This window comes from Myotis davidii, unplaced genomic scaffold (assembly GCF_000327345.1).
Source record: "Myotis davidii unplaced genomic scaffold, ASM32734v1 scaffold1081, whole genome shotgun sequence".
Lineage (NCBI taxonomy): Eukaryota > Metazoa > Chordata > Mammalia > Chiroptera > Vespertilionidae > Myotis > Myotis davidii.
This window is the reverse complement of record NW_006292443.1, coordinates 351,619-362,746: the sequence shown is the minus strand read 5'-3', so window position 1 is coordinate 362,746 and position 11,128 is coordinate 351,619. Positions and strand designations below refer to the sequence as shown.

Here is an 11,128-nt window from a genome sequence, read left to right as displayed (position 1 = left end):
AGAAAATATCACAAAGCTTGTTTGGGGTTTGGACGTGCCCAGATGAGGCTCAGCTGTGAAGCAGTGCAGGCTGCTGATAGCCTTAGTCCTTCTTTTGGAAGCTCTGGGCTTCTCTGACCCAGCTGCAGTTTGACAGGTTTTTAGGCAGAGAAAGGCCAGGCCATTCGTATGCAAAGCCTCTGCACACAGCTTGGGTGGGGTTGTAAATTGGGTGGGGCGGGGTCTCAGGGAATCACCAGGGCGGAGCAAATAGCAAATTGCCTGTCAGCCCTGCCCCTATAGGTCCCTGGGTCTCTGTGTCCCTCGGCCCAATGCAAGAACAATGAATGCTGTGAGCACCTCTTCGAGAAAGCCTCCCTCACGTTGCAGCCAGTATGAGTCTGGGTCCCCAGATTCTCACCCGTAACTAGAGTTCAGAGCAGTCTGGAGCTTGTATCTCCCTCCCGATTGAAAAAGACAACAGCGTACCCACTTGCCAGCCTCTTTGCACGCCTCTGTACCTCTGCACTTCTGCACCTCCTACCCGCTTCAATGTGCTTTTCTCTTACCTTCTAGTTGTAGAATTTCCACTTAGCCAGCCTTCCCGTGGTTCTGGATGATGTTCGTTTTTTCTTTTAGTTGTAGTTTTAATGTGGTTTTGCACTGCAGCAAGTTCAGGTGTTTACCTATGCCGCCATCTTAGTTGTCTTTTCTTACCAATATTTGAGCATTCCTTTTAAATACTGCCTTTATGTTGGAAGTCATTGTGTATCAAACATTGCTGTGATGATTTAATTCACAGTAGCGCAGTTGACTACTGTTCCAAAAGGGAGCCCTTTCCTTTTATTATATTAAAATGTTCTTTTCAAAGATTAACACAGGCATTTTTTTCATTGTAAAATAACATTTTTATTGATCATAAGAAAGATTCTTGGTTTTCTTTAAAAGAAGTGTCTTGTTCTTTGTTGCTATTTGTTGTTGAATACATTTTAAACATTCATTATTTAGGAAATATAAAAGTAACCTCTAAGCCCTGCCTGGTTTGGTTCAGTGGATAGAGTGTTGGCCTGCAGAGTGAAGGGTCCTGGGTTCGATTCCATCAAGGGCACATGCTCGGGTTGGAGGCTCAATCCCCAGTGTTGAGGGGTGCAGGAGGTAGCCAATCAATTATTCTCATCATTGATGTTTCAATCTCCCTCTCTCTCTCCCTTCCTCTCTGAAACCAATAAAAATATATATACATGTAACCTCTAAGATGTGTGTGAGAACATGACCCATTGTTGTGTTATACTGGACCATGCCTGGAGTTTGGTATTATGGCTCTACTAGGTTGATGTCTCTGCCTTTTAAAAGTATTTTATAGTTACTTTAATCTCAAGAGTAAAATGTTTTTCAGTATTTGTAATTTTAATTAGTAGTTTGTTCTAAAACTCTAGTATACAAGATTCTAAATTTTCATGAAATACATTTATATTTCGGCTTGCTGAGAGAGAGAGAGAGAGAGAGAGAGAGAGAGAGAGAGAAAATGAGAATGAGAATGAATGAATGTGTATGTTACCCAGAGTGCATTGCTAAAGGTACAAAATTCTCTCTTAGTTTTAGCATTCTGGGCTTTTCAATAAAAGTAATTGTTCACCTGAAATGTTTTACACATAAGCCAGCAGTTCTCAACCTGTGGGTCGCGACCCCTTTCGGGGGTTGAACGACCCTTTCACAGGGTCGCCTAAGACCATCGGAAAACACATATATAATTACATATTGTTTTTGTGATTAATCACTATGCTTTAATTATGTTCAGTTTGTAACAATGAAATTGGGGGTCACCACAACATGAGGAACTGTATTAAAGGGTCGAGGCGTTAGGAAGGTTGAGAACCACTGACCTAGGCTGTCCAGTGTGGGTGGCCCAGACACAATTTGACTAAAACATCCAGGAACCACTGTGGCCAGTGATTACAATACAGATTCAGAAGTTCTGTTGTAGACTTTCTGCAATCATTACTCGAAATGTTTTTAATGATATAGGAATCAGAGCATTAGAAGAATATTTTCTAGAAATAGGTTTATTGCTATTTTCAAAACCACAACACCGTAACCTTGTCTGGGTGTGCCATAATGTGGGAGCACAAGTTTTAGAGTCATGCTTCCTTACGTTTTGCACATCATGGCACACTGATAAACAGATAGCTCATAGCTGGAGATCACAGGTTTGGGTGCTCTGCAGAATCCAGGCAAATTTGGCACACCAGTATGCAGTCGCACATACAGTTCAAAGCTCAGTTTCATAGTGGTCTCCGTAATTCATTCCTGGATGTTTTTTATGAACTATAAATACTATTTGATTTTGTTCTCTCTTTTATTCATCCTTTTTATATGTCTTATTCCAAGTGAGGCCTTCTGAGATCTTGACATTTTACAACTCAGAAAAACTTTCAAAGCATAGTTTTATGTTCAAATTAGCTCCTTTATTTGATGAGTTAGCCAAAGAAACATCAGTGTTGTAAGGAAATTAGCCTAGTTGGACTTAGAAGGGAAAGAATTCTCCTAAGTGTTGGTGTCTGAGGAATTTGAATTTAAAGATACTTTTTCCTATGTATGATTTTTACCTCATTCCCTGATTTTAGAACCTAACCTCCTAATGTTGTTATTTCCTACTTATTTTCTCTCTCCAGCTGTACTCTATTGTGCTTTAAGTGAAGGAACTAGGTATGCTTGTAATGCTTTATTATATTCACTATATAAGTCAGTGCAGTACAGAGCACATACTAGATCGACTTTTAAGTACTAATTGATATTTGGCTTTATAGAGTAGTCCAGTACATTGTTTTACACCGTTGTGTCACATATGTATGCAGTGTAAACAGTAAACATTCTTTACTCCTAATACTACTGACTCTGTTGGGCTGTCTCGGCTAACATTTTTAACCTGGAAGTGAGATGCTGTCCAGACCCTATAAAATTGTATGCATATTTTTGTGTGCATTTAAATTTGTACAATTTCTTGGTAGAGCATGTGTAACTTTCATTAGGTTCTCAGAGTTTCAAAAAGGTAAAATGCCTTGGACCTAGACAATGGAAAAAGCAAAGAAAGCTTTCCAAAATCAAGCTGGGCTTGGAAAAATCACTAAAAAAAAAGAAAATTGTAAAATGCAATGCTGGACAGATTATTGATAAGATATATTGGTCAGTACATTTTTAGGGACATAGTGTTCTTGATAAAGTGACATTATTAAATTCTTTTTTGTTAATCCCCCCCTGAGGTTATTTTCCTATTGATTTTTAGAGAGAGTGAAGGGCGGGGAGGAGAGAAACACACATAGATTGGTTGCCTCCCGCATGAGCCTCGAACCCCATGAGCATCAATCCAGGGCCAGGATCCAGCATGCCTTTGACTGGAATGGAAACTGGGATCCTTCAGCCCATGGGCTTGTGCTCTGTCCACTGAGCCAAACAGGCTAGGGCTGTTAAATTCTTAGAGTGGGCTAATGTAGACCAGAAAATAACCCCTTCCTTGTAGAAAAAGTTGACTTATTTGTTTAAAATGATGGAGTCTTCCCTAATGAGGCATAATGCTTTATAGAAGAACTTGTTAGTAACAGTGGTGAGTGGTACAGTATATTGCTTTATCTTAATGCCCAATTCTGTAACTTAGATTTTTTTTCCTTAGGAAAATGGCTCTGGTGTCAAAAAGCAAGGAAAAAAACCCTGATAATTTTATTTGAACTTGACTGTGAAGTTAGCACTAACTTTGGGTGCAGTGTGTCTGATTCTAGTGCCCCTGCAGTGTTTGGGAGCCACAAGAAGAGCTGTGCATACTGAAGGTGCATATAGCACAAAGCATATCTGTATAAGTGTGTTCTGTTTGCAGTTTTTTGTTTGAGAGGCCATAATTTGAGTTTATGAATTTATGGCTTAAAATTTCATCTGAAATTATTTTTACATTTAAATATTTTTCCCATTTAATTTATATCTGCCTTAATTTTAGAGTGCATCTTTGGGTTTGCATAAAAGAGCTTATCAAAAGTATATAAGAAAGAAAATTAGCAAGATGATTATTAATGTTTAATGGTGCTATCATAGAATGTTTCACAAGTTGTTGATTTCATAACATTCATGAATTTAATGAAATATTAATAAACCAGTAATATTTATTACTTGTTGTGTTCCTGATTATTAAAATAGTGTGTCATATTGGTTTATTCTGGGGAGAATTTTTTTTGATGAACCAAAATATTTATGAAAGAACTTTAGATTTATTTTATTTCTGATGGCAGGTTGTATGTATAGACTTGGAATATATTAGGGAAAGCATGCAAAGTTCTAAAACTCTAGGGGGTTGGGAGAGAAAAACTAATGCCTGTTTTTGTTTGTTTCAATTATACAGCAGATATAATTTCTACAGTAGAATTTAATCATTCTGGAGAATTACTAGCAACAGGAGATAAAGGTGGTAGAGTTGTCATCTTTCAACAGGAGCAGGAGGTAAGTGTTTTAAAGTTATAACATAAATTTCAGTTTGCTCTTGGGACTGGAGCTTCTATTGCACTGGAGAATTTTCATCAGAAGGTATTGGCAGTTTTTAAAAGAAATGTCTCTTTATTGAGAAGATTAGCCAATGTATACTGTTTCTCTTAGCTTTGTGTGTCTACATGTGTGTGTGCTTTAATTTTTAAACAATGTTTTAATTGTGAAAAGATTTGTTGGGAAAAAGGGGTGGGGAGTGGTGGAGTAATCCAAGATATTAACTGGTTTTGAAGCTTTGGCCCTCTTAATTTTTCTTTTAAAACTCTATAAAGCAAAATTGCTTTGACCTCCTCTCACTGCTTAGTTTGCTTTGTGTAGTTGGGGGTGGGAGGCCAGCTTAAAGAAAAAGTCGCTCAATTATTTTTATGTCAGTCCATACTGATACTGTTATTCTGATTTAAATATAAAGGTTTACGTGACAGTTGCATGTATATAAGCTCAGTACCCCTTTTAAAATGTAATTGATTTGAAAATTATTTTCCTTTTCTCTTTGAAGAAAGGAATTTCTCATTGCAGAATCCGCAATTAAAGTGGTTTTTTGTTGTGGGTACAAAAGTTAGGCACACTTCTAAATCTGATTGATAGATTTCTCACTGAAATTTTATCTAAACAAAATTTGTCACACTAGATTTTCCTTACTCTCTCCATTTGTAGATCAAAATTAAACCTTTAAAATTATTTTTTATACATCCTGCCCTTCTCTACCTATAATATATTTTAAAGTAGTTAAAAATAATGTGGTTTATGTGCAAGGTTTTACAAATAGATGTCTAAATTATAACACAGAGTTAGGTTTTAAAGGATTGTGAAATTCCTTAAATAAGCAAAGAATCTAGTAATAATACTACTACTTTGCACTTCTATAGCGCCTTTGACCTGAGGATCTCAAAGTGCTTTACAAATACTAATGAATTAATCCTCACAACACCCCAGTGAGGTAGGTAATTTAATTTTAAAAGAAATGATTAATAGTGTCTGATTAGAAGATGCACATACACTAAGTATGTCTCCTTTTATTTATTATTTTTGGTTGGAAGAAAATAAGACTCAAGGTTTTCTTGACAAAGAATATCCTTGTGGGAATGGGGATGCAAAATCAGTTTTCTGTTCCTATTTTCAAGCAGCTAAAAATTTGACCGTAAGATTCTTGAAATACTTGGTTGAAACGCAACCTTACAGATTATTACAATTTCAGTGTGTTTACAAATGAGAGGCAAGATATTAAGAGATCACTTGATTACTTAGTGGCAGAACTAACAACTAGAACCCAAAATTTCTGATGTGTCATCTTTTCAATGCTCTTCGAGAACAAAAATATGAATGTTAATTTTGCTCTTCAGAATTTACAGCTGCCTTTCCCATAGGCATTCTCTGCCCTTTAATTTTTTACTGAAATTCAGTGACTTTTCTATACTTTTTTGTTTTAAAGAAAGGTGTTTTGAGAAAAACATTTAAAATTAACTTTGCTTCTTAAACAGTTTCATCTTGCTTACATTGAGGGTTTCTGAGAGTCTATGTTTTTAATGAGGGCCTTATGTTACTTTAAAATCTTAGTTGTTAATTTAAAACTAATTTAGAAATATTTTGCTTGAGAATGAGGTCATTTTCACAAATAGAAGGTGGTTTGTTATTAAAGTAAAAATGAATTTGAAAAAAAAATGACTCATTTAATGGAGGAGATTTACTTTAATAGGGATTCAATAAATGTAGTCAAAGCAATGCTTAATATTTTCCTAAAGGCTGTCAGTAATATATTGAATTGGAATTAAAGATCTAACATGGAGTTACTGAAACTGCTACACATTTTACTTATATCGGATAATATGGCCAACATTTCCTGTGATTCTTTACTGAAGTTTCATTGAAGAATCTGAAGCACTCATATTTAAAATATTTAAGAAGGCATTAGCAAAGTGACTGACATTTTTAAAGGGACACTGGTAAGAAAAAGGGACTTCCTTTTTCATGTATCTAGCATCGTTAACTGCATTTAAGAATTCAAGATAAAGATTCATTATCTAGAATCTTGAATTAGTAGTATGTCTTTTGAGAATTACTTAGTATAAATATTGTATTTTTTACGTGATAGATTAAATAATGATGATAATAATAATTGAATATCCCACCCCGGAACTTGATCTTATTAGCATTAATTTGGTGCATTTTACCTAATTTATTTTCTACATTTTTAAGCCTTCTCGTATACTGGAGTTTCTGATAATAGTCTTGTCATCAACAAAATCAACACCTACATCATTGAGTATAAACGTAGGTACCGTACACTTCTGGAGGCACCTTTATTTCAGTACCTAACATATTTATATTATATTTTATGAATTCGTGTGTGTGTGTGTGTGTGTGTGTGTGTGTGTGTGTGTGTGTAAAATAGTGTTGCATTTTGAAAAGAGGAGAACTTAGAGATGGTCAAAAATTTGGCTCAATTTTTAGATAAATCCCAGGAAAAGTTTATAATACAAGCTCTGGAATTAGAATTTGGTTCTCTAAATTTCAGTTCAGCTTCTTCTGACAACCGCAGCTGGTAAATTCCAGGGTACACACTAGTACCTGTCCAGTGAATACATCTTAGTCTATGATAATGATGCTACTGCTGTTGGCAAAACACAATGGCATTTGCACTATTGTGGCTTTATCCTCTCTCCTTCAGCTTCCAGTTTGGCAGGGTTCCTTGCAAAACCTCACTTGACTGGAGACCATTTATTGTTCACTCTTTTTGTTGTCCTCAGTTATTTAAGAGAAAGTCATACAGTAGCATCAGTGAACCTGGCACATCACATCTTTAACCCACTGTTCTGTCTCACTTCTTTTACCCTTCAGACATTGCAGGTCCCCTTCCTATAATCCCATAGGGTATCTCTTGCTGCCTGTATCCCCCAATGAGAGAATCCCAGTAATCATTAGAGGGTCTTGATTCAGTTTAAATATATTTCAGCCTGGTGATACTGTGTCATTTAATAATATTTTCATAACTAATATGATTGAGTAGTTTTTATTGGACAGAATCTCTGTAATAGAAGCAGGGCATAAAGGGAAGTTAAAGCACAAGGGTAAAATTATTTCCAGGAGGCATCACACCCCACCACATGGTCAATAAGGGTCCAGAATTCAATACCATTTATAAAAAGGGTTTGATTTAGTTTGCTATTTATTTAAGTGAAAGAGAAGACCTGATTTAAGGTGATGTAGCATCATTCACATAACATAGTACTTACTGTGTGCAATCAGAGTAGCAAATTGAGACATGTCAATGGGGAATGGTTGAAGGGATCAAAGTATAGCCAGAAGAGCCTATGAAGAGTCTTAATATTTGGGGATTCGTGTGTAAAGAAGAGATTAGTTTGTGTATGGAAATAAATACATAAGAGTTGGATGCCTGTCAGGAAGAAAGAATACACAACGTTCAAAAAAATATCACCATGGTTTCTTTCAAATTAAAATATCTATAAAATAAGGTTCTTTTCTTAGCTACCAGGCCTTTTCTATTCTTTTCATTCACACTCTAATCTGCTGTGCTTTTCAGAGTATAAAATGTCAGAATCACCTGGGGCATGTATCTAAAATGTAGATTCCTAGACTGCATCTCAAAACCACTAAATCAGAATTTCTGGAGCCTCAAGACTCCCAACACTTTTACTTTTTTAAAAAGTCCTTTAGGGATTTCACCTTATAAAATATATAAAATTAAAATGGTCTGTATTCCAATACCAGGATAATGATAAAAGCTCCAAAATGCAGTTTTAAGTTTATATCATCTAAAAATAATTTTAAGTATTTTTGCCAAGATAGATTGTGCATATAGAAAAGTGCACAGAATTATAGGTATACAGTTCCATGAATTTTCACAAAACAAACACTTGTGTAACTTTCCGTTGGATCAAGAAATGGGATCTTGCTCTAGCTGTTTTGGCTCAGTGGATAGAGAGTTGACCTGCGGCCAAAGGGTCCTGGCTTCAATTCCTGTTATGGGCACATACCTTGGTTGCAGGCTCCTCCCCAGCCCAGTCTCTGGTGAGGCCTTGAGCAGGAGGCAACCAGTCAATGTGTGTTTCTGTCACATCAATGTTTCTCTTTGTCTTGAACGTTTTCTTCCACTCTCCCTAAAAATCAATGGAAAATATCCTCAGGTGAGGATTAACCAAAAAGGGGGGACGGGGGGAGATAATACTGTGGCATTCTAAATAATAATAAAAGTTATTCTTATTTTTTGGTCTGTTTCGAATTTATATGTATCTGGTACATTCAAAGAAATTAAGAGATAACAGGATTGTGCAGGGGTTCTTAACCTTTTTTGTGCCATTGATTCCCTTCAGTGGTCTTATAAATTCTTTGGACTTCTCAGAATGTTTTAATTGCATGAAATACATAGGATTATGAAGGAAATCATATTGAAATATGTTCTCCAAAGTATTATAAGTAATGTGTTTTTTATGCTGGAATGTGATTTTTAAAACATCATTTCTATAGCGAAAAAGTCACAGGTGTTGCTAATACTGTGGTTTGTTGCCTCCATCCATAATTGGAAGAAGTGCTGAATTGCAGCTAGAGGTTAGTGAAAATAAATGTGTTAATTTCCACTGCATCCAAGTTCACAAAATCCCTGGGAGTTTGCATAGTTTATGGGCCCCAAATCTACAACCCCTGATAATGCAATCACTATCCTCCTATATAATAAAAGAGAAACATGTAAATTTACCATCCCTCCGCTACACTCACCAGCCAATCAGGAGAGTATGCAAATTAACCCAACAAAGATGGCGGGTTAATTTGCAGGAGCCGAGCGGCCTGGGTCCCGGGAACATCCTCGGGACCCAGGCTGCTCCTAGCCTATAGGCCCTGAGCAGTCAGGTCCCAGAACGCCTCTGGGCCTACGGGCACAGGCGCCAAGCAGATGTTCCCACCCTGTGGCCGCTTGCACGTGCACTGGCACCAGGCAGTGGCCCGGGTCCACGCCTCCCAATAATCCCAGGTGAAGAAGCCGCTCTGCTGACCAGCCTGCACTATGAACCTGTTCAGATGGGTGGCGCGGAGTCCGGGGCCTCTAGCCTGCAGCCATGGGAAGTCTCCCTCTCCCCAGAATTAGGAGCACGAGCCCAGGTCCACCCAACGGCCAGGTCCTGACTGTGGGGGTGAGTTCCTGCCGGCTGGGGTTTGATCCCTAGGCATAGAAGTAGGAGACCAGTGCCTTTGTTATTACTGTGTGTCCGGGTTTTAATTGGACATATGCCTGGCGGTCCCAGGCGCCAGCTTAGCAAAATCTTTTAGGAGGAGAATTCTGTTTGGGTTTCCTCAAATTCCCTCAGCCACTGCTCACCCCTCTGTAAAGGCACAGAACAAGTGAGGCCCCTTAAATAAAAATCAGAGGTCTCTAGCAACGGTATTTGGACTGGATGGCATTTGAGTATTTATCTAGGCACCATGACAGGGAACACACAAGCTCAAGTCATGATCTCTGCCCTTAAATAATTCACAATCTTATTAGAGCAAGTGGATGATAAAAGCGCAGTAATGACATTAGAATGTAAGGTAACAATACAGAGAGGAACAGGCAATTGCTAGGATGATTTTCCAACAATTAGTACTAAGAGTATGTGCTGTGAATTAAATTAAAAAGTATGTGTGGAAGTAGCTGCTTTATGAATATGGGATCCCTTCCTATTTTAAAGGAAACTGAGTTCCATGTGAACTGTGTAATATACCACCTTGAAGGGCACATGTAAATTGGATAAGCTTTGCTATTACAAGAGCAAGAAGAAAAAATTCAGATGCAAGAATGAGTAGCACATGCATCCACTCTAAGTTGCTGTTAAAGAAAAAGAATGATATACTATGAAAATACTTAATACAGATTGTAAAGAGATTTGTTCAAAGAGGATTTCCTAGAGTAGGTGGTATTTCAGTTAATTTTTTTAAATGTGAAAAGGTTAGCTAGATAAGAAAAGGTGTAGGGGTCCTGAATTGCAGAGGGTGCAGGCGGGGCTGAGGGACCCTCCAACCCCGTGCACAAATTTCGTGCACCAGGCCTCTAGTTTACCTATAAAGAAACTGGGGGGACCAGACAACAGATGAACTCGTCTAAAGTCTTTACAGTTAACAAAAAGATAAACCGTTACACTAGAACCCACATGTCCTAATTTTCTGCCCCCATTCTTAACCTGGATATAGTTACAACAGTTTATCTGCCAAGGCCCCTAAATCTTACTTAATCTTCACAGGAAAATGATGATTGCAATCTAAGTCTTCACTTACTATCTTATGTCCCTGTTTACTACAAACTTATAAATGAGTTGAGATTTAGAGAAGATAACTTTTCTAATATCACACACCCAGTCAAACAGGTAAAAATTAATACTGTATAAATTGGGATGAATACCCACAACACTGGATATTGTTTAACCAATGAAAAAAAATCTTAACTGCTCTAAGTAATAAGCCTGAAATTATCTAAATCGCACAGAAAGAAATCAGTTTTATTTCTTTATAGCAATGAGGAAAGAACTGGAATTCTGGCTTTCCCAGAATTTATGAGAAGCACCTGGTAACTTCAGCTTGACAAACCCAAGACTGCTGGCTTTACTGGTTAAACAGTGGGATGAGATACTGCACTCTT

The 11,128-nt window shown here is 37.3% G+C and overlaps 1 protein-coding gene across 3 annotated transcripts in view; it reads left to right on the top strand.

Moving 5' to 3' along the window:
* Positions 1-11,128, top strand: part of PPP2R2A (protein phosphatase 2 regulatory subunit B, alpha) — a 99,185-nt gene that overhangs the window by 58,024 nt on the left and 30,033 nt on the right. For 2 of the 3 annotated variants that reach the window (XM_006765925.2, XM_015565416.1), the window contains exon 3: positions 4,364-4,461. In XM_006765925.2, the coding sequence (XP_006765988.1) occupies positions 4,364-4,461 (98 nt within the window). Of the gene's footprint in view, positions 1-2,667; positions 2,686-4,363; positions 4,462-11,128 lie in introns of those variants that run through there. The other variant, XM_015565418.1, reaches the window with a different exon arrangement.